The sequence below is a fragment of the Melospiza georgiana genome, chromosome 17, assembly GCF_028018845.1.
Source record: "Melospiza georgiana isolate bMelGeo1 chromosome 17, bMelGeo1.pri, whole genome shotgun sequence".
Lineage (NCBI taxonomy): Eukaryota > Metazoa > Chordata > Aves > Passeriformes > Passerellidae > Melospiza > Melospiza georgiana.
Window position 1 is genome coordinate 4474563 of NC_080446.1, and position 23777 is coordinate 4498339.

At 46.3% G+C, this 23777-nt stretch overlaps 1 protein-coding gene across 1 annotated transcript in view; it reads left to right on the forward strand.

The window, feature by feature from the left end:
- CDH4 (cadherin 4) overlaps positions 1-15456 on the forward strand; it is a 414960-nt gene extending 399504 nt beyond the window's left edge. The window contains exons 11-16 of the mRNA XM_058036348.1: positions 1481-1623; positions 5671-5904; positions 7347-7580; positions 11696-11835; positions 13647-13811; positions 15175-15456. Coding sequence (XP_057892331.1) covers positions 1481-1623; positions 5671-5904; positions 7347-7580; positions 11696-11835; positions 13647-13811; positions 15175-15381 — 1123 coding nt within the window. The 3' untranslated portion in view covers positions 15382-15456. The remainder of the gene's footprint in view (positions 1-1480; positions 1624-5670; positions 5905-7346; positions 7581-11695; positions 11836-13646; positions 13812-15174) is intronic.
- The last annotated feature ends 8321 nt before the right edge of the window (positions 15457-23777 follow it).

Below are 23777 nucleotides of genomic sequence, written 5' to 3' on the forward strand. Positions count from 1 at the left end.
ACTTGGGTTGTTTCTTTCTAGGGCTTCCAGGATATGCATTTTGTGCATCCACCAGCATTTCCAAACCCCAGTGTTTGGAATCTCTCTCCCTTTGCATCAGGACAGCCAATGCCCAGGCTCTGCAGGAAGCAGTGGGGTGGTTTTGGGGTCCTGTCTTTGTCAGATGTAAAAAAGATATTTTATTTTTTACTTCACAGTTGGCATTGGTGAGTTAGGAAAAAAGATCCCCAAAAGGCTAAACCTACAGATCCATGATAAGCACTTTGCAGAGCTGATCCAGCTGCTAGAGCCTTGCATACAGATTTCAGTCTCTAAATAGTCTTTGATGAAATAGGTATTTTACAAATAGAAGATGAGGAAGCAGGAGCATCTCCAGTAATGCACAGCTTGGCATGGGCAGGGTCACACCTCAGGTTATCCTCATTAGCCACAGACACATTCACAAAGCCAGCTTTGAAACTGGATCCCTGGTCATTCAGCAGAGAAAGGGCAGGAGCCTCACAGCAGTGATATTGAAATGAAAACATCCCAAAGAGTCTAGCTCCATGAAATGTAATTCTTTCCTTTGGCAGGAGTTTGTGCAGCTGTGTGTTGCTTTTCTCTTCACATGGATTGACTCAGCTCAGGTTTCCCTTTGAGTTTCTGCTTCAAACAGCCCAATTCTGGAAAGAGATATTCACCAGAAGCCAGTAAAGCTCTCACCTGCATATCCAATGACAAATTATATAAAACTATCAGCAGGTCTGAGTTACCCATAAAATAAGCTCAGCTTCTCTTTGCTTATTTCAGTAATTTATAGTCTGGCCATTTACTAGCTTCCAGTTGGATAGTTATGGTCCATCTCACTTCAAACAGTACAAAACTGGGAGGCAGAAAAGCAAGAAGACAAGCAAGGATGAACTGAACACACTGATCTGGAGAACAGAGGGAAAATTTGCCCCAAAAAAACCCCATTTTCTCAGCTGGTTGCATGGGACATGAATAGAACACAGCTGTGAGTTGACTGAGTAGTTGGGAGGTAACTCTGACAGTGTGGTATTCCCAAACTGCTGTTTATTAGTGGTGGAGAGAAAACAGGAATATCTTTGACTTTAAAAAGCTGTTTTCAGAAGGGCAGGGTTGGGAGCAGGAGAAAGGAGGAATCCATCCTCTAATTCAGGCATATGAATGCAATGGTCTTTGCAGACCCCATTTGTGCTGCAGAGATCTCAGGAAATGCCCTCTCCTAGCAGCAGGAAACTGGCATGTAAGTGGCACTTAGTGGAAAGAAGAACCTTTAAAACTAAAGTAATTGAAAAATTGAATAATTGTAAAGGTCAAAAACCGGATGCTCAATTAGCATTGTGTTTGTCAACAAAACCAGTTATCCAAAGGTCCTTTGAATCACAGGTCAGGAGTCCAGGGAAAAAAACGTATTTCAAGCAATATTAAGGATATGTCAGTGAAAAGACTGCCATGTATTTATTTCCTTTCTCTGTAGATACTCTAAGCTGTCAGATCCTGCAAACTGGCTGAACATTAATGCCACAAATGGTCAGATCACTACTGCTGCTGTCCTTGATCGAGAGTCAGACTACATTAAGAATAATGTCTACGAGGCCACATTCTTGGCGGCTGACAACGGTGAGCCCAGGCTTCACATTGTTCATGCTTCAATAAGACTCTAATGTGATGCATTAAGAGAAATGATGCCCTGACAGAGTTGTCAGTATAAGTTATCTTTTTCGCAGGTTTTTATGGTCAAAAAATGTGAAAGTGGGACGGGAAATTGCTGGAGTAAATTAAATGTGCACAGTATATGGGGAGTGTTATTAAGGGAAAGGGAGGACAAATGGAAAATTGATTTGGGGAGTTCAGTGTGGCGGTGTAGGCTGAACTCAAAAAAGTGTCAGAGGGATGGGCTCTCCAGGGGCTGCCGAGCACACAGGTCCTGGTAATCCTCCCAAAGGCACTGATCACAGCATTCAGGAAGCCTTCCATCAGGAAACCAGAAATAATTTTATGGGATGGCAGGAGGGTATTAAAAATAAGCCCATCTGTTGAACCCGTGGTGGCTTTCATAAAAGGTGTGTCTGTCACTGGAGCTCCTTCTGACCACTGCCTGCCTGAAATGTGCAGCCATCATCAGATCATCTGGGTGCTGCTGTGCTTGTTACCAAGGCCACTCAGGCCAGTCAGATCTCCTGGAGAAGTTCTGTTTGCTGTCCTCATTGAAGATCACTCAGTGCTTTTGGTCCAGTCAGCACTGAGAGCTGCACTGCTCTCACTCAAGGGCAGGCACCCAGTGCTGCTGCTCTGCTTTTCCTAATCCTGGTTAGGAGGAACTGATGAGTTGTGCTAACCACACCCAAATGTGGCCATGCTGGAATTTCATCCCTCAGTTCCTCCATCTGCAAAAGGCTCAGGAGTTTCCCAGGACAAGGAGAAGGCCTTCCTCCCCCTCAGCCACCCTCATTTCCCACTGCAGGGTGCTGCACTCAAACCAGAGCCCTGCTTCAGCAGCACAGTTCAGTCTGGGCTTGGCTGTGAGCACCTCAGTATATTGCTCATAGTCTGCAGGTGCTTCCAGGGCAGTGTTTGTGTGATCCCTCAGGCTGGAGGTGCCCTGGTCATTATGAGCAGATTTGGTGGTGGTTGCAGGGCTAATGAAAGCTTCCTCCCTCTGGGGCTCCATGCATCACTTCAGTCATTGCATCTCAGGTCACAGGGGTGAGGGAAACTCATGGAGGAGTTTCAGTGCAGAGGAGCTGTACCAAGAAGTGCATTTTGCCCCTTCTTTGTGCCATGAATGGTAGGACTCACCCCACAGCCCCATCCTGAGATTCCCCTCCATGAAGGCAGCGAGGACAGGGAAATTCAGAATATTCTCAAATGGATCCAGTGGTGTTCATCTGCAAAAGCCACAGGGCAAAACAGGTCAAATGAGTAGGCCAAGGCTGTTCACAGATGCAGTGGTACAGTTTGAACCTATCAACCTAATCCTCACCATCTGACCTTACAAATTCAGGCACTTGGTGCAGTGTGATGTGGAGTTAACCCCTTTCCCTGGCTGTGATGCTGATGCAGCAGTGCATCAGCACCTCCACATCCATCATTCAGCAGCTCAGAAAGTGAGGGCCTAGATAAATCTCTTTATTCTGAAAAATTAATCTATCACTGGTATATTGCAGCCATTAAAATGCACATAAAGCAACACCTTATTTAAAATTCTGTCTAGAGTGCTTAGGATAACAGCTAAAGTTTCATCTAGGCTAATAGACTCTTACCACATTGCTCCCAAGTTCCAGGTTCTCCAGCATCAAAGAAAAGCTTTGGGTCAAGGGTTTTGCTGGGGATTTTTCTCTCTTTCTTGAAGAAGCAGCAGCATCTTCTTTCCTTGAAGTTCTTTTTGCTGTTCTCAGTACATGATAAAGAAGTTTAGCCAATATTCCTTGGATGTGCTTTCTTTCTCTCCCTGGGCTCCAGTGTAGAGGTGCTGTCTTTAAGAAAAGTCTTGGCTGCAGCGTAAGGAGGGCAAAAAGGGAATCCTGATCAAGAGCATGGCTTTAACCTGCTTTCTGAGGAGAGCGTGCCTTGGATCACAGTGTGTCTACACAAGAGTGGAGCCTGACAGTGTTTGAACCCCTTGGCCAATTTCAGCCAATCTCCCAGGGAAGCCGAGAGCTTAAATGTGTCATATTCCAGCAGGTTTCAAGAAACAAAGAGCTGAGCATGAAAACTTGGCTTACAACTTGCCATGGGAATGCAGACACTGGCCCTGTGAAAAAGGCAGTGATGGAGAATTCAGCAGTTAAATGTAGATGCAGAAGTTGTATTTTCTTCTTCCTTTTGTCGTTAGTATTTCAGTCTTAATTTCAGGGATCACACCAGCTTCTCCACTGGAGTCAGTGGTGCTATTTTAGTCCTCATCTCCTGAGGATAAAGTCCAAGGGTCCTTCACTGCACATCAGCACCTGCTCTATGTCCTTGCTCTCTCCATATAAGACAGCTGAAATAATTTGAAATGTTCCATAGTTTGTAGGACATGGCCATTAAAACTTTGTTTACTTTTCATTTCTCCTAAAACTGGCCCGGAATTGCACTCAGGAACACAAAGAAACAAAAATACCAGGACTCAGATCCCAACAATACTCAATGGCCCAACAAAAGTGCATTTGTGGGTGCAGCAATTGCAGGTTATTTCAGCCACGTGCCAGTTAGTGCCTCTCAGGACTGAGGGTTTGTGTTCAGTCTGTCTCAGAGGTTACAGTGCTTTTATCCCAGAAGATACTCTGGGTAATGTGAAAGCAGTAAAATCACTTTGCTTGGTCCCAAAAGTCAGTTTTCATGTCCAGCCCCAGTGTCCTGGTGAGCTGTCTGCCTCTCCAGAGGCTTTCAAGGCTGATCAAAAGACATTGTTTTAGAGGGAGACCTACCCCGTGCTTACAGGATGAAAGGATGAGAGTCCATGATTGAAGAGCTTATGTGGGAACCATGAAAAAAGGATTTCCAGGGCTCCTTCAGAGTTTTTGAGGCTCCCTTGAGACATGGAGAAAGGAATGTGGGAAGGAAGGTCTGTGGAAGCAGAAGCCTGATGGGGAAGTGGTTTGTGTAGCTTTGTATCTAGCACTGGGAAGAAGGGCCAGGACTGAAAACACAAACTTTAAAAAGAACTGCTGCAGCCATGCAGGCAGAGGGCAGGCCAACACGGAGCTGCCAGATAAACGTGTGGGGAGAGAAAAGAAAAACACTGTGCCATTTCTGGGAAGGCTGTTCTCTCCTGCCAGGGCAGATACTACTTTGTGTGAGTAGTCATTAGTCTGACAAATGTGAGTCTCCATCAAGAAGAGGTGGAGGACCAGGACTGCTGTGCTGTGACATCCCTGCTGGTTGGGACAGACGTGGAGAGGATGGGGAATTGTAAATTGGGACCTAACACTGCTGCTGAGGGTTAGTGACCCAGCAGGTCTGGTGGTGGCTCACACTGTGGTCTTTGAGCAGGGACCTCTCACCACTAAAGCTGGGGGTGGATATGGGACAATGCTGGGCTTTCTTTGAAGCAGAGTAATGGTCTGCAAAGCTGAAAACTGGCCAGCAAGTGCCACAGTAAATGCTGACCGATGGGTTTCACTATGTAGGTTTTTCTCTCCTCCAAGCCCTCTTCTTCCTCTTGTCAGCTCTCTTTCTAATGGTTTTTCTTCTTCAAAACAGCCATTACCAAGATTTGCAGGAGCAGCTTGGCATCACCTGCTTGCAGTTTTAGTTTGACTGGGGGCATTGCTGCAGGCTACAGATCTGCAGAACTCAACCTCCTGTTCTGCAGGAGTGAAAAACAGCAACATTGGGCGGCTTGGGGAAGTTTTATACCACATAAAGCAGGGACCATGGAAGTGCAGTATGTCCCTAATAAGGTCCAGGGAGGGAAGGTGAAAATCCTGGTTTATTGGCCCTGGAAGGCAGAAAGGGGGCTAGTGTGTGGTGTTGCCAATCCCTGTGCTTGCTCCTCCCATCCCGCTGGACTGATGGTGACCCTACAGCCCCAGACATGGTGCTACAGCAGCGCGAGGCTGCCTGGAGAGGGGAGATGGTGGGAAAAGGTTCATCCACATGAGCCTCCGTTCAGAGCCAGGGGCTCTCTGTGGTCCCTGGGCAAGCTCCTCCTGGCAATACAGGTCGGTGTTTCCCGTGCAGGAATCCCCCCAGCCAGCGGCACGGGCACGCTGCAGATCTACCTGATCGACATCAACGACAACGCGCCCGAGCTGCTGCCCAAGGAGGCGCAGATCTGCGAGAAGCCCAACCTCAACGTCATCAACATCACGGCCGCCGACGCCGACATCGACCCCAACGTGGGGCCCTTCGTCTTCGAGCTGCCCAGCGTGCCCTCTGCAGTGAGGAAGAACTGGACCATCTCCAGGCTCAATGGTAAACGGGGCAGGCAATCCTGAGCTCATCTCTGTGACAGTGGTCACAGGGGTTTTGAGGTGAAGAGAGAGACGAGAATGTTGATTCTGTGATCAGAAGGCTTGGTTTATTATTTTATGATGTATATACTACATTATAACTATGCTAAAAAGAAATGGAAGGAAAGTTCTCAGAAGGCTAGCTAGGCATAGAATAGAAAAGAATGATAATAAAGGAGTTCTCTCCAACTCTGTCCCAGAGAGAGCTCGGTCCTTGATTGCCATTAATTATACACATCCACCAATCACAGGTGCACCTGTTGCATTCCACAGCAGCAGATAACCATTGTTTACATTCTTTTTCTGGGGCCTCAGCTTCCCAGAAGGAAAATTCTAAAGAAAGGGTTTTTATGAAAAGATGTCTGCGTCACATCTGGGCTCCGCTTCGCTGATGAGCCCCACATGTGGCTTCCGAATTCAAAATTTTCCCACTTTTTTTTAATGCGATTTTTATTTTTTAAAGCGCATTACGGCCGACGTTAGAGACAAGATAGTTAATCAGGAATGATTTGTATCAGACCTGCAGTATAACTCTAAGAGCCTTGGCACTTGGCTTTTTTTAATGCAGTTCATAATTATGAACAGTTATCAGTAGTGAACAGAGTATAAATCATCCATAATGGCCAAGGGGAAAAAAGCTATTATCAGTCTTCCTTATGTTCCTCCAGTGTAATTGTCATAAGCCACAATCAGGATCAATGTTCATTTCTCTGACCATAATTGCATAAAGGCAGCCTTTTAATTTACCATGGAACCAGGAGGGCTAGGTAAGTGTGAAGATTACCAGTATGTGAAGGATTTTTATATTGCAGCGTGCAACCACAAATGGCCCTAATTGCTCTGCTTATTGGCAGTTTCAGCAGAGGATGGAAAATACCATGGAGTTGTGGGCTGGTTTTGGCTTCAATGCTGGTCCCTCTTGCTGAGGTCTGGCAGAGGGTGCTAGACCAGGGGCAACAGCTCGTGCCCTCACAGCTCAGGGCTCAGTCACAACGGGATTACCTGGCTGTGCCTGTCATTAGTGAGTTCCCAAAATCCTCAGGGGTAAGGCTGAATGAATACAGAACCTGCACAAGTGGCCAGGGCCAGCCCAGCCTCAGGAAGCACTATCCATGTGTTCCTATTTGTGTTTGATGCTGTTTTGAACACATGCAAGTGAATTTGCAAATGGCATGCAGGTAGCTGAGTGCAGCAGTGAGAGCGCACACAGAACTTGGCAAAGCACAGGCTGCTTGTTGGCCAGACTGTTGGGGCAGAGGTCTGAAGCTGTCCTGCCCAGGTGTGTTGTTGCTAAGCTCTTCTGCAGGGCTCAGAAGAGAGCTCTGGCAGAGAAACCTGCACAGGTGTGGCTGCAAGGCCGTACCAGTGCCTGTCACCTGTCTGTCTGTCTGTCTCGGTCTCCAGGGGACTATGCCCAGCTCAGTTTGCGGATCATGTACCTGGAAGCAGGAGTGTACGACGTGCCCATCATCGTGACGGACTCGGGAAACCCCCCCTTGTACAACACCTCAGTCATCAAGGTGAAGGTGTGCCCGTGTGACGAGAACGGCGACTGCACCACCATCGGCGCCGTGGCTGCCGCGGGGCTGGGCACCGGGGCCATCATCGCCATCCTGATCTGCATCATCATCCTGCTGAGTGAGTACCACGGGGCCTGGCCTGAAAACACACACTGCTGGGGGTTGGAAGGGACCTTAGAGTTCATCTCGTTCCAACGCTCCTGCCACAGGCAGGGACACCTTCCACTGTCCCAGGTTGCTCCAAGCCACGTCCAACCTGGCCGTGGACACTTCCAGGGATGGGACAGCCACAGCTTCTCTGGGCAACCCATGCCACACCCTCACACTAAAGAATTTCTTCCAAAATCTGCTCTAAATCTACCCTCCTTCATGTTTCCCTGTTGTTCTTTCCTATAGCTTGTATTTTTCAAGCTCCATGCAGAGGGCAGGTCCCTGAGCTTGGGCTGGGGAGGTGGTTCATATCTGCATTCAAACCTCCTTCACTGCAGCATCAGCAAAATGAGCTCTGCCTGTGTCAGACCTGTCTTTCTAAGACTTCCAGTAGCTTTGCAAACATTATTACACCTGACAACAACTTGTAAGTAGTGAGTGTGATAGGATCATCCACATTTTGCAGGAAAAGGTTGAAGGCTCCTTCCAAATTTCTCTGTCAGATTCTCCCACAGCTCTTGTGTCTAGCTGGCTGTGGATATACTGGTTCCCAGTACCAGATACACTGGTTATGAGAGTTGTGCTAGTCCCTTGCAAAGCCAGTGCATAACTTGTGTTTTTCTGGTTGTTCCAAGGAAAAGAGGAATGGTAGTTATTCCCATTGCTTTTAAAATGACATCAGATTGGGGAGATTATGAGTGTTTTTAGAGGAAGGATTCCCAGTTTGTCAGAAATGATGGAGGACTGGGGATACATCACAGAGAAGGACTGGCCATCCCTTTCCTTGAGGCAAAACTCTCCCTTTTGCCCAGGAGTGCTGTCAGTCCCAAGCTTCCATGAGCATTACCAATAACCATGTGTGCACACATCTAAAAAGTAAAAATTATATCATTATAACTTCAAGCAGGAGTTGGCACAGTAGGAATAGATAAAAGCAAGCGCTGAGATGAACAATGAGGTAAATATTAATCAAGAACCACAGGATGAATCCATGGGACTCTCATTAAAGCTAATGGGAGTTATGGTGCTAAATCACGTTTAATATTTACCCTCAGTGTGTTTTAACAGAGCACAGGCAGAGCAATGTATGCTCCAGGTGTCTCCTCATGGGGACATGACAGGGTACAGTAGGAGAATGGGTCACCCTGGGCTTCATCCTCATCCTGGGCTGGTGCTGGGAATGCACTGGTGTGTGATTGATCTGCTGGATCAGCACGGAGGGTGAGGAAGGAGCTGGGTGTTTGTGCAGCCCAGCAGAGCTGATGGAACATCCATCCCTGTGCCCAGACACGGTGCCCAGTTCCTGCCCCATTCCCAGCTTTGGCTGCTCCCTTCAGCCCGGGTGCTTGTTGGGGCACCATGGTTGCACACCCCGATGAAGATGAAGGTGTTCATCAGCCTCACCTCTTCTTGCTGCGCAGGTTTGCTGCTGCCCCTGGGCTCAAAGTTTGGGCTCACCCAGAGGTGATTAAACACAGGTCGTCTTTTTGCTGCTCTTGTATAAATCCAGTGCTAAAACACAATTTAAAAAGGTTGAAAATCCTATTGACTGAAATTAACTTCAGCTGAAGGACATTTGATTTAAGAGATTCCTCTTTCCATTTTCAGATACATTATCCCATTTTAAATTACGGGTTTTATTACAAAAGCTTATTTTTACATTCATTGTAATTCTAATTGACTTTTTTTTTTTTTATCTTGGAGAGCTGCAAAGCACTGTATCAGTGATGAAAAATGTAATTTGCAATGAGCAGTTTTACAGTTACATCCTTCCAGTGTTTTGCCTCCTTTCTGTCTGTTTCATATCATGACCTCTAAACAATAGCCTAGAAAAAGGCAGATTTTCTTGTGCTATTTGTCCATTTTAGAGTCAGCAGGTCAAAGTTGGATGACTTTAAAAGGAAGAAGAAACAAGGGGACAGATCCAAGATTGCTCCTGTGAAGGAAGTTTATGCCTTTACCTTTGCTCAAAGGGGTTTTTTTCTTCTTCTTGCTACCTGATGTATTAGCTGCACAAATAACACATTTAGAAGAGCAATGCAGTAAAAAATTGTGAAGGGTGAAGACAATAGATTTCAAGGAAAACTACATGCAGAGCAAAAATGGTTCTAACAGCAGTAATAGCACTTCCCATTCTGCAGAGTGAATAAAAGGAAGGAGAGTGCACTACATCCACCATTGACACTTTGAAGGTGTTTTTTTTTCCAATGTAACTGTAAAGGCATTAATGGCACCGTTTTTTCCACAAGTGCATGAAAAAGTATCATTTAAAAAAAAAAAAAGAGGAAATAAAAAGATAAACCCCAGTAACCATTATAATATTGTCTTTGTAGACCAGTCAGGTATCTTGTTGTGAGAGACTTGAAAAGGAACAATGAAAAAAGGACTTCAATAGTCTGCTAAATAGCTGAGGTTTTATATTACAGACGAGAGTTACATTTTCTTTCCTTTTCTTTTTTTCTTTCTTGAATAGATCTGGGATAAGCATTAAAGAAATGCTGAACTATCTGAAAACAATTCTGTTAGCTGGCAGGCAGGGATGTGCCAGTTGGCACACAATGGCAGTAATTAGCTGTCCCGTCCTCTTCACTCATTTTACTGAATTCCTGTTGGGTATAAACACTTTGGTGCTGGGAGGAAGAATTTGGATCCTCCTAACCTCATCCTCCTGCAGGTTAGATGTCCATCGATGTCCTCAGATTATGATCTCAGCTAAAAACCCCAAATTTTGGGGTCTCACATCCTGCCTGAGTTTGCTTGGTTGGCTGAGTTGGTTTGGCACAGTTGGGGTTGACTGAGGTGAAATGAACCTGGGGCATTTCTTCCCATCTCCACTGTCCATCCATTGCTCCTTTCTGCAAATTGCCACCACTGCAGCTCAGTGTGGGGCTTGCTTGGAGAATGGAGGGGACAGCAGGCAGTGGGAGGTGTGGCTGCAGCACCTGCCCAGGCTGAACTTTCATTCTTCAGGGCTTTATTTGCAGCCACTGAGTACAAGAATGAAAATGAACATATCAACACCTTCTTGGAGAAGACAAGACCTGGCTGCCTTATGTCAGTGGAGACTTGAGTTCCCAGATATTCTTGCATGCAGTAATTCACAGGGAGCACACAGCCAGCCCCTGGGACGTGGGTGTCCCTCTGAAGGGTGAGGCTGAGGAGCAGTGAGCCAGTGTTCCCTGTGGGTAAAGTTGTTTTAGAAGGGAAAAATTTCTCATGATTCAAGAACTTCTCATCTCCCGCTGTTACTGTGCTGAGAGAGAGTGGCCAAGCCTGGCATGCAAATGCTGATGCCTGAGGAGCTTGGCTGTGTGCTACCAGATTTGCTCTCCCTCGTTCTGCAAAGCTAGCCCTGCTCTCTGAAAGGATTTCAGATGATCTGAGATTTGCTTTCCAAGTCGATGGCCAAATGCATGTGCTAATGTCCTGGCTAATCTGATCTCAGAAGTCTAAAGAGCCTCCCTCGTGGACCAAAGAGGAATATGAGGGAGGCCAAATTGGATTACAGGACTCAGTGTTGTGCATCCTCCCCAGATCAGTCTTGCCTGGCCAACTGCAGGAAACAGCAGAGACTGTCACAGTCAGGGCTCATGACCTGCATGGGCTGAACCTGTGCCATGCTGCTGGAACAGCTCCTTGTGCACCAATGTTGGGTATCTGCACCTGTTTCCTTCTCTGCAGCTCTCTTCCCTCCATCTTTATATCCCTGAATAAAATAAAGGTGGAAATCTAATCGTGAAACCTCAGGATTCAGATCAAATATTTTCAGAGAGCTGCAGTTTTCACACTTTCTGGTTTCTTCTCCTTTGATTGTGTGTCTTACTCCTGATTAATATCAGCTCAATCAGCATCGGTGATGGATCTTAAAGAAATGTTTGTAGTGGGAATCTGTCACAGTATTTACAGCTCTCACTGATGTCTCCTTTAAAAACCAGACCACACCATAGGTTAACATTTTGTTCCTCCTGCCAGCAGCCAGTGGGGTTCTCTGCAGTGGGCGGGGGTAGGTGAGGAGCTGGGACGCCCTGAGCCTGGCCTGGTGCTGCAGGAGGTGCCAGCTGACCCAGCCTGTCCCCGTTGCAGCCATGGTCCTGCTGTTCGTGGTGTGGATGAAGCGGAGGGAGAAGGAGCGGCACACCAAGCAGCTGCTCATCGACCCCGAGGACGACGTCAGGGACAACATCCTCAAGTACGATGAAGAGGGAGGTGGAGAGGAGGATCAGGTGAGGAGAGACCCTGAGCTGTGGCCAAGGAGCAGCTGGGCAATCTGTACTCTCAAAAAAAATTGTTAGTAAAATACATGCAAAGGGTTGTGTGTTTTTATTTATGGCCAGGCAGCTTTATTGGCTTCCCTGGTGTGGTGGAAGGACAGCAGGTCCAGGACATTCAGAATATTAGTGGGACACCCTCCTGTGCAAGCAGGATGATGCCAGGAGGCCAGTGCCACAGGGATTTTTCTACCCCCTAGGCACCTTCCTGGACTATAAAGGACTATAAATCACTCCATTGACACTCATGTTCAAACCATATTTCTGTGATTTAAGTAATTAAAATTGTGTGTTTTACCAGCGATCTTTGTAAAACCAGCCAGCAGCTACAGCCCTGCCCACCCCTGTGGCTTGCTTGATCTTCTATGGGCTTTCCCTGCATTTACTTAATCATCTCTAATGTGCCTTTAATTTCTTTTAATTTCTGGACGTGGTTTGTGAGAAATGTCTGAAGAGATTTGGGGATTTTCTCTCGCGACGCAGCGCGCGGTGGCAAAGCTGTGCTGGGTGGCAGAGCCCTGAGCCACAGGCTGCCTGAACACGTCAGCTTTCCTCCAGTGGCTCTTCCTACAGACACCAGTGCTGATATTCATGAAAACCTCTCTGGCCTGCACTCCTGGGATGTTTTTTTCCACTGCTGCCTGTGCCATACCTCAGCTAAAATAGCAACGTTGGGTCACTCGTGTTGAAGTCACCGGTTTTTTATTCCTGCCAAACACGAGTAAAGAGCCCAGGACACTCTCAGATATGATGTTCATGCTGATTATGTGCCTGTACATTGTGTAATGGCTTTATTTATGCTTGTTGAATTGGCTTGCATGGTTCCAGGTCAGTGCTTAGGGATCCCCCAAAACCACTGCAGCACATCCTGCCATGGAGGTCCTGGTGGTGAGCAGGTGAGCGTGGTGAGAGCTGCCATGGAAAACTCTGAGGCAGGAGTTTGCCCAAACCTTGAAAAGTTCTTATTCCACAGAAAAATCCTTGCAATTAACATTTCTTTTTTTTTCCTGTTGCTGTCAAGTTATTTATAAATATTGCTCCTGGAGATTCAGTCATCCCCATCTGAGCACAAGGATAGTTTTCCTGGTAGAACAAAGCACTGTTCTAAGCATTCCAAGTAGCTGAAGTATCTGGTTTCAGGCAACTACACAGTGGGCTTAAATATTTTAGGAAGGATTCATTAAAAATAACAGCAAAAGGATAAGCAGCAAAACACCATTACCTACATGAATACATTTTTAATGAAATATTACCTGGTTCTCATTTCATGATAGAAACCTATTCTGTTGGGATTTTTCACAAGCAAAAAGAACATAATTACTTTGAAAGGTCTACATGCATAAATGCAATACACATTTTAATGTTTTTACTTCTGTAGAAATGTAATTGCAATAATATGTCTACTAACTCTGTGTCTCTACATTATATTGTCTATTTTATCAAAAAAGTTATGTGTACATCCATGCACACAAACAAAAGCCAGGGTTTCATCCCAAATATTTAGACACTGTGTGAAATATTCAGAAAGTATTTAAATACTTAATTTAACTTATAAGATACACTCTTAGGAAGTCAATTTTATGAGCTCCTCAGAGGTCAGGTTCATCTGTAATTCAGATGGAGGTGCTACATACCCAGGGATAAGATTTGCCATCAAACTTCAGCTGAAACAGAATTAGAGCCCTTGACTTGTTTGCGCATGGAGTGAGTAGGTGATCTGAAGGAAAAGCTCAGGGTTTCACACTGTGCCTTCCCATTTGTCACAGGATTACGATTTAAGCCAGCTCCAGCAGCCAGAGACCATGGATCACGTGCTGAACAAGACACCTGGAGTCAGAAGGGTGGATGAAAGACCTATTGGTGCTGAGCCACAGTATCCCATAAGACCAGTAATCCCACATCCAGGGGATATTGGTGATTTTATTAACGAGGTATGTTCTCTAGGGGGTCCTGTGTCACATCTTCAAAGCTTGAGCAGCCAGCTAAAGTCAGGTTTCCCTGATTGCACGGGACAAGCAGTGCGACTGCTCAGGCCAGAAATGTGATGCCAGCCAGGGGAAGGATTGGTATGAGCAGAGGATGCAGGGCTTGGCCTAATGAAGGCATTGAACGAGCAAAAAGCCCAAGATTTCTGTCTTGTGGGTGTCACAAACACCATGCTTTTCAGAACCCAGGCAGAATGAGCCATTTGTGGCTCCTGGACTTGTAATTATTTCAGCAGTCTGTGCCTTCCTCGTAAGCTCTGTTTGGTGTAAAGCCTCAAAGAGTTTGCAGCACAGAGACACTCAGATCAGAGAGAGTTTCTTTATTTTATCTTAGATTACTTCTCCTTTATCTGCCTGTACAAATATCTATCCGGTTGGTATTTCTTATCTCATTTTTAGTTTTGAGTGATTGAGTGGTTACAAACCAATCAATGCATTATTTCCTCCGAGACAAAGCACACCATCCATTTCCTAAGCCAGAAAAATAAACGTTACAGCCATTTAATTCTATTATTACATGCATTTCCTGCTGTGCTTTTCTCATTTTCATCATTAAAATCCCTTCTTCCTTTGTCCCTTTGCCCATCCTTCTCTCACATTTGCACACATCCATGAAGACTCGCTCTCCTCACACACGCCCCTGCTGCTGAAACCAGTTCCATCTCCCCACACTGAGGTCAGGGCCTCTGAAGGTGGGAATGTGGAACATTTGCTTTATTGCAGGGCTATTCCATGAGGCTTTTCCTGACGCTGGGCTCTGCAGCAAAGCAATTCTTTCTCCCCATATCCCGAGGCCATTTCCATGGCCTGCCCACGCTGCTGCCCACGCTGCGCAGGAGCAGCAATGCTCCCCAGCCCTCTGCCCAGGATTCTACACCCCACATCTGTCCTAATTGCACAAGTTTGCCAGGAGTGATTTTTTTTTTATATATTTTGTTTTCCTAAAGGAATGAAAAACACCAGAATTTAAATATTGGTGGGGGAGGAAGGGTGCTTGTTTTTGGTTTATTGGCTAAGATGGAAATCGCAACAGGCAACCCCCGCAAGGGCACGCTGGCAGGACAGAAAGCTTTTCAGAGCCAGGATGGATCATTGTAAATAAACAATTGGAAATAACGAGTCATTTTAGGGAGACTGGGAGCTACTGGGTTTTGTGCTGGGGGCAGCTGAGAGGTCTCTACCGGGAGTTGCACCCGGGAAGCCCCAGGCCATTCATTTTTCCCTTTTAGCTTTGCTGCAGGGATCCCAAGCATCCCCCCAGCCCTCAAACCCCACGGTGGGCATTAACTCCATGCGTTCACCCCCCCAGGGCCTGCGGGCAGCAGACAACGACCCCACAGCCCCCCCCTACGATTCCCTGCTGGTGTTTGACTACGAGGGCAGCGGCTCCACCGCGGGCTCCGTCAGCTCCCTCAACTCCTCCAGCTCCGGGGACCAGGACTACGACTACCTGAACGACTGGGGGCCCCGCTTCAAGAAACTGGCTGACATGTACGGGGGAGGAGAGGAAGATTGAACTGACCTCATCTTGTTACAAAACAAAAAAAAAAAAAAAAAAAAAAAAAAAATTAAAAAAAAAAAAGAAGAAGAAGGAGGAGAAAAAATTAAGAAACAAAAAAAATCTACGAACCCACAGACAACGTTAACGAAAAGAGCCGATGCAGGAGCAAGAACTGTACAGATGTGGCAGCTTTTTTAATTAATATCCCCTGCTGACTGTATTGTTATTTTTAGTGGTGATATAGGAGGTTTCTTTTTTTTTTTTCATTTTTTTCTGTTGTATTTTTTTTTCCTAGAATATTGAGCTGTCTCGCATGAACACTTGTCTCTGCTGCAGGTTTCTTTTTGGGTTTTTTTGTTTTTTTAATGTCAGCTGGGATATTGCTCGTTTACCTGCTTTATGACTAAAGAGAGTGAAAGGCACTCTGTCTTAACTTGAATTTCTTAGAACAGAAGCACTGTTTTTAAAATATATATATATATATATATATTTGAAAGTGCCTTTTGGTGCATGTGTCAGATTCCCTTCAATCTCAGGAGTGATGAAAACAAACATACAACCATCCTGGGCAGCACTCCCTGTGACCCTAAGCCAGTTCTAGCTGGGAAGGAGTTAACAAAAAGGAACTGTGGAGATTGTTTCTTTTTTGCCTTTTTTTGTTTTGTTTCATTTTGTTGGTTTTTTTTAAGGGGGTGACTCATTCTGGGGTGGAAGATGATGGGAGGGTGGGGAGGGGGGGGGAGATGTTTTGAGTCAAAATCTTAACAGCCATCTTTAAGCCTCAGCAGGTGGTGAACTAGTCATCATGTTGTATATAATTCAGTGTTATCAGATGCAAAATACTGACCAGAGGGCTCTGCTGGCCCCTGGTCACACTCAATGTAGCTGCATAGAACTATAGCATTGATAAAGCCTTTGGTTATTGCAACAGAAATCTCCGACAGCCCTTGCCTAAACCCTCCGAAGTAAACGGTGACATGACCAAAGGCCCATCTGTTTGTTTTTCTGCTATCGCCGTGTTTTGGCTCCCACGGACACGCCGGCGGGGTGAGGTGGAGGAGGAGGAGGTGATGGTGGTGATGATGGTGATGGTGTCCCCCATCCCTGAGGACGCCCAGCACTGGTGCTGCTCTCCTGGGCTGAGGCAGGGTTTGCGCTCGCGGCCGAGGCCGTGCCGAGGACAGGGACAGCTTACCCACACTGCTCCCATCCCTGAGTATGGAGTTAGTCTAGTTCCACGTTAATGCCTTGGAGCATTAGTAGCCAAAGCTCAACAACATCGTGTAACTCAGCTAATGTGTGTCCTTTCTATTCGATGGGTAGGCGCTGCTATCTGTAGTAAATGTGTTTTTTTGGAGAAGTGCAACGAGGGCCTGTTAAGTATCTTGTGGTTAATATGCTCAAGCATTGCCAAGTAAGCAAGAGGTTTCGCAGCATCCAGGCATAATTCAACATCAGTATTATAAATGGTAGCAAACTACCTAGTTTATATGTAGGGTCAGTTTAACCAATAACAAATAGTTATTAGCTTTTTTTATTACATTTTTCCTTTACTGATTTGGACTAGTGGGTTTATGTCTAATGTTTGTAAAATGATTTAGACTGCATGGATGTGTAATATAAACCACATTTAATGGATTATGAGCCACTTAATTAATGTGCTATGAAATCTTGGATTACCTGTGTTTTATATTCTGCAGACGATTTTGCAGTGGGTTCGCTAAAACTTGTAAAAGTGCTTAGATATATTTTCCTTTAAATCCAAGAATGTGCACAGTATTGGAAGGTGATTATCCAGGGGATAATCACGCTTTTTTTGATATCTCTATTGATTCTCAAGTTGAATGCTAAGAGTTAAAGGGGGGGAGGCGGGGGGAGCGAGCGCGTGCACATGAGAGCGAGAATGAGAGGACGAGAGCTTGGGGTGATGAGTGGGCGCCTTTCAGAGGGTAAACTGGGCTGCAAGATCGTCTCTATAAATTTTTGAAATGCTCCTAGTGCATTTTATATTTCATTGTATCATATTTTCTATAAAATGCAATTTCTGTAAATTAATGAGCATTTGAAATGTGTCTTGTATGAAGTGGAATATGGTAAAAGTCTGCCCGAGGGGACTTCAGTGTTACCAGGATGTTATCAACTACCAAGGGTGAGATCTTTCTTTTTGTCTTGGTCAGCCAGTCAATGGGTCAGTTTGTCTTTCACGGCTCAGAGAGCAAACTCACTCTCACCCAAGGTTCTTGAGGAAACCAGGAGGAAATTGTGTGGACCTCAGAGGAGAGGGACGGTGCTGATGGCAGCAGCAAGGTGAGGATGTCACACACGGGCAGGCATGGGCTGGCAGCACCTGACACCCTTCCAGATTCCCATTCCATTGCTGTGAACTCAATCATATTGTGTGACCACCATGAAAGTCTTGGTTTGCTTCTGCCATGTGCTGTCCCCCTCCTCTCGACCACTCTTGGCAAACCTCACAGCCCCTGTTCCCTGGCACAGAGGCTGCATGGCCCTGCAGCCTCTCTTCCTTACCCACTCTTGATTCTTCCCTGTTTCTTCTGGAAAAGCCACGGGCTGGAAAATTTCACCACCAGGGCTTTGCACCTCTGCAGAAGCTGCCTGGGCACAGGCACAGTGAATAATAAAAATGCTCTTTGTGTTTCCTGCTGCTGGTGTCCGTCGCCGTAGCCTCGTCACGACACGGGAGGAGGACTCAGCTGGAGGACCAGGTGATGCCAGTGGTTCTCCATCCCTTGGGTTGTGCCACTGCCTGCCAGCTCCTGGAACGCTCGTGTGGATCCTGCAAAGCCAGGTCTCTGCTGTGAGCTGTGCCCTGCCATCCACCTGGCACTGCTTACCCAGGAGAGCAGCTCAGTCCCTGCTCAGAGCGCTTGGTGCTTGACATCTGCTGTGGTTTTGGCTGGGATGGGGGGTTTCAGGTAGGGAAGGGCTGCCAGGGATGTGGGATGGCAGCTCCAGGCCATCAGCAGTGCACACTCTCCCCAGCGGTGAAAGGAGCCATGAAGGGGATGTTGTCTGACTTCAGCTTGTCTAAACATTTCAGGTTTTCAAGAATTTATGCAACCTAAGTCGAACGACGAGTGATTAAAAATAAACCAACCTGTTTCCATTGGCGAATTTTTTTTTAAATCAGCAGAAATTTTTTCTGCAGCATTTGCAATCCAGCCGTTCCAATACCATGAGCCTATAAATCAAACCAACCAGATTATTGTGTTTTGACCCAGTTCTGTTCAGTCTCCCTCTGCAGGACCTCTTCCTTCTTTTCCTCTTCCCCTTTCTCCTCCCTGTATACTCCCTCTCTGAGATTTACAGCCCCACAAGCAGCAGCAGCAGCCTCAGGCCACTTTCCTCACAGTGGGACCCATGGAAGGTAAGCAAGGGGCACATCCAGCAATGAAAACAGAACACTTTTTACAAACCTCTTTGCTTGCTCATGTTACTGGTGGTTTGTAACCCAGCTAAGAACATTTACATTAATCCGCGGGGTCCCATTGACAAGGTGACTTTGCCATCACTCTGTCCCTCTCTGGTCCTCATGGATGTGACACAGTGATAACCAGTTGCAGTTGGAGGTGATGGTGGCTTACAAGGAGCTGTGCTGAGGCAAAGAATCCTTTGGCTGAGCCTGTAGTTGCTGTTTATGCTGAGAGGCCACAGGAGGGGTTAATGCATTGACACCAAGTCCCTGTTCCCTGACTAATCTAAACTAAAACATTAAACTGTTTGAAGAAGTGATCCCCACTCTTTGTACCCTTCAGGGCAGTGGGGAAGGACTCGCTTTCAGGCAGGTGGAGGGTATCCTGTTCCTGAAACACCCTGTCCCACCCTGTTACCCCACAGCACTGCCAGGGGACACCACCACAGCTCTCCCTGCTGTCTAAGGGTTGGGGACAGTGAGTTCCAGGGCACTGGGGCCGGACACGTGGTGGCCTCCCCTCCTCCTAAGGATGAGGATTGCACATCCCCAGGGCAGGGCTGTGCAGGTCCAGCGTCATTGGGTACCCACGGGCAGAGCATGGCCCGCAGCCCTGGTGGTCTGTTTGTCACATAGCCTGAAACTGGGAGCAGCACCAGTCACAGAAATGCTTTGCAAGGCAAGGAGGAGATTCAGCCGGTCATTAATGACAGTAAATAGGCAAGTCTGTTCTAGGTGTCACACGTTGTAGTCATGGTTTCGCTTCTAGTTTTGTGTTTTCCATTTCCTCCCTTTTTTGTTGGGCCAGGCAATGCCATTGGCAGCTGTACAATGGTGATGGGGAGTTTGCTCCCGTGGATTTTTAGGGACAGTCAGGTCCAAATCCAGCCTTCAGAAGTGGGCTTTCAGAGGTGGCTGTGACTGCTTCTCGTGGGGTGGACGCTCAGGCATTGAAGAACAGTAACGGTCAGTGCAGCGTCTGTACCACACAATATGCCAAGATTGCAACTTTGTTTAATCTAAAAAAAAAAAAAAATACTTATTAAAGGTAAAATACAGGACTTTTATTTGTGATGTCTTTTGGAGCTTTTCATTTTATGTGTGAAAAAAACACTAGGGGAGGGGGGGAAATGCTGTGTCACGATGAATGCAAGTGTTTAAAACAGCAGCCAGACAACGTAGGTATCTCCCACACAAATTAACTCGGTTTCATGGGGAAAATAAAAGTTCTTTCCAGTCCACACCAACCCCAAATACAACTGTTCACACACAGTGTACATAATGTAGTTAGTGCTTGACGCTACAAACCTAATAGGGGAAAAAACAACAACAACAACAACATGTAGATGTATAATTGGAGCACTTTTTTTTTTTTTAATTATTTTAATTTTAATGATGATTTTGCATGTTTCCTTTCTGATGGAGAAGCTGTGTAGCAGCCCGCATGACTGTGGTTGTTCTCAAGGAAGACTTCTGCTGTTCTGCTGTATTCACGCTGAAGCAAAAGCAAAAGTTTGCGTCCGTTAACCCAGTTCAAAAACCTTTTTTTGTAACCGCCAACAGCACAAATATTTTGTATTGTTGTTTGTACCATTTTTGTACCAAAAACAAAAGAGGAAAAAAAAAAGGGAAGAAAGTAAATGTTTTCAATGTGTTTTTAGTGCCACTGCAATCTTGGTTTCCAAACTGAGTGACAGGTTTGCTGATTTATTGTGTATCAAAGCTGAACTGGCGCACTGACGCCTGGCTCCAGTGTAATAAAAATAAAGTCCCCCTTTTGAATAGTCTCACTTGCTTATTATTATTATTATTATTATTATTATTATTATTATTATTATTATTATTATTATTACTACTACTACTACTACTACTACTATTATTATTATTATTATTAATAGTTGTTTCATTTTTGTTCCCCACATGTCCACCCCAGCTCAGTCACTGTTTGTGGCTCTTATACTCACAGTGAGCCAGTAAGGGGTGATCTGGCTGCAGGTGCACAAACATCAGTGGGGTTTTTGGAGCTCTTGGGTGCTCCTGCAGAAATTTGTGTCCATTAAAGGCAGGAGTGTGGCTCCCCCTCTGTTGTTTGGATTATGGCTGAGGTGATGCAGGTTCCTCACACATCCCAAAGTGATCCATTTCTGCTGCACTGAGCTGTTGGTGCAAATCAGTTGGGTGGTGATTTCACTCCTGCAGCCCCAGATCTTTGTGCTTTAGCACAATTCCAGCATATTCAGGAATTTATGCTAACACATTGGTCACCCCTGACTGCTGCATCAGGGCATCCAGCCCGTCCACCTGCCCACTGCCAGGGAACAGGAATGGTCCAAAAAGGTCTTGAGGAGCAACTGAGCACCCTGGGCCAGCTGATGGCCTGCTGGAAACCTGAGCTTGCTTCTCCCAGCTCTATTTCTCCACCTTCTCTGCAAGTGCAGGAGCAAAGTCACGGCTGGAGATGCTGCTGTGGGTGAGTGTGCAAACCCTTCACGTCAGCGTTGCTGTGTGAGCAGCGCATCTCCTTCAGGAACAACATTCCTGCTTTTCTGCAGCTGCTTTTCCACGCCAGTTTCACCCCTGGGAGAAGGGACAAACCCCCTGGTGCTGGCCACAATTAGCAATTAGTGCTGGGCACAATCAGCAATCAGTGCTGGGCACAATCAGCAATCAGTGCTGGCAGCCATCACTCAGGGCACCCTGGGGACGTGTCCAGGGGGGCACCTGGGGCTCCATCCCTCAGCCCAACCCCAACCCACACATGCCATGAGCTGGGGAGGCCCCAGCAGGGCCCAGGGCTGAGTGGGGCCAGCAGGTCACACCCCAGGGATCTGTGCAGCTGCTCTGGCCAAGTGTGTGGAAGGCAGCGCTGCCTCATTTTTAATGAACATTAAGATGAATGCAAATCCTGTACATGGCAATTTACTTCCCCCCGGAGTCAGCTAAGAATATTTTATTGCTAGTTTTGCTAATTCTCAAGCTGTTCTGTTTCTTAGAATTATCTTTAGCCACTGAATAATGCAAGACTGTTGCATCACAAATATTAGTTTCTGCTATCAGTGGAAGGCTGGGCTCTCATCATCGTGTTATTAGGCTCTTATCTGCCTGCACAAAGTCTTGTTCCTCAAATGATTGAGCTGCATGCTTAACTTTGACCATGTGAATAGTTTTCCTAAGCTGATGGAAACAGCTGCCCTCCCCTAAATCCAGGGACTTTTGTACCAAAATTAAAAACAACAATTACTATCACAGTTCTTATTATAGGCACTTGGGTTGGGGGTTTTTTTTTCCCCAAGCCATACACCAGAATTTGAAATAGAATTTAGTTACAAATTTAATACACCCTCCTGACTACCCCTGGGGTTTTGTGGAAAGCCAGGGCTTGCTGGCAGCTTTGCCCTCCCTGCTGCTGCCCTCATCCATCCCCTTGTCCATGGGGATCAGAGGGCTGGGGAGGAGGGACTTCCCCATCCACACCTTTCATCCACCTCCTTGTAAAGGTGGTTTGTAAGCCAGCCTAACCCAGATGACCCCAAACCTTTGCTGAAAGGTCCAGAGGCCTTGGTGAGCTGCACTCAGTAACAGGGTTGGGAGGGAAACTTTGCTTCAAGGTTTTGCCTTAATTAATCAGTGATCAGTGGCTTTAGAAGGGCCACTTCCACCTGCAGCCACAGGAAAATGGTCCCTCCACAGCTAATTGGGAATCCACAGCCTGGGGCCTGGCTCCCACTGCGTGCAGGGCTATGAACCTCAAACCACACAGTGACCCTGCAAGGAGAGCATTTAGAGCAGCAGCTCCCATTTGAGGCAATTTTAGTCATTAGATCTCTGTGTAGGCAGCTCCTGGTTTGCCTTGGTGGGCAAGATCCAGTGCCATGGATTTCCCTGAGGCTGGTGCTGCTCTGGCACTGGCACCTTTAAAAATCTATCATCAGACCTGGCAATAAAAATGCAGAAGAATCATCATTTGATGCTCAGCAGCTGCTAAACTGAGCTGGGCAGCTGGGCACAAGGATTGACTGGGAGTGAGATGGGAACTGGGACACTGGGTTTGTCCAGCCAGTGTCATTCAGAAGAGTTCAAACCCACCTTGGTCTGGAGAATTAGCTCAGCCCCTCTGGCTTGTGCTTATCCTGGCTCTGTTTTACTCTCCAAGCACACACAAATGCTGGCAAATAAAAAACAAGTTGGTGTTCACCCTGAAGTTTTCCTCAGAGAGATAAAGTCTCTCTCTGCCTGTGCTGGAAGCTGCTGAAAGTGGATTGTCAAAAATCCCTGGCAGGCTGCAGAAGGAATAAGTCAGAATTGGGTCTCTGTCAATACTCCCAATCTTCATAAAGCAGATTTATGATACCTGAGGCCACATGGAAGCTTTGTAACTGAGTACATAACAACCATGCCATTAACCTGTGCTATCTATAGCCAAACTCATTACTTGATGAAGTAGTTTGAGTCACCTCAGGGTATAAAGGGCAACCCAGCTAATCCTGGTATGTGAAAACCTTATTGATTGGGATGGATGCAAATCAGACATGCAGATATTCACATGTGAGTGAGGGAGTGCAAATCAGACATGCAGATATTCACATTTGTGTGAGGGTCCCTGGCCTGTGCTGAGTGCTGGCAGCCAGCTCAGACTGACACACATTCATCATCACAAATCTTCCCTCACCTCATGCCTGGAGAAGGAGGGAGTGCCTTGCTTTAATACAGAGCTATTGATCCTGAGGGCTCCAACAATAACCATGGGTTGATCAGAATTCACATTGTACCACAAACTGGGGTTGAGCTGCTTTTTAGTATTTTGTGGGGACAGAAAGGAATTCAGCACCCTATGAAAAAGGCCCACAGAGGAGAGGATATAGGAATGCAGCCCCACAGATGAGCCCAAATTCCAGACCTCAGGCAAAAAGCAACGTCAGGAAGGCAATACATCACATCACCATAGTACTGTATAAAATATTTAACTTCTAAGTACATT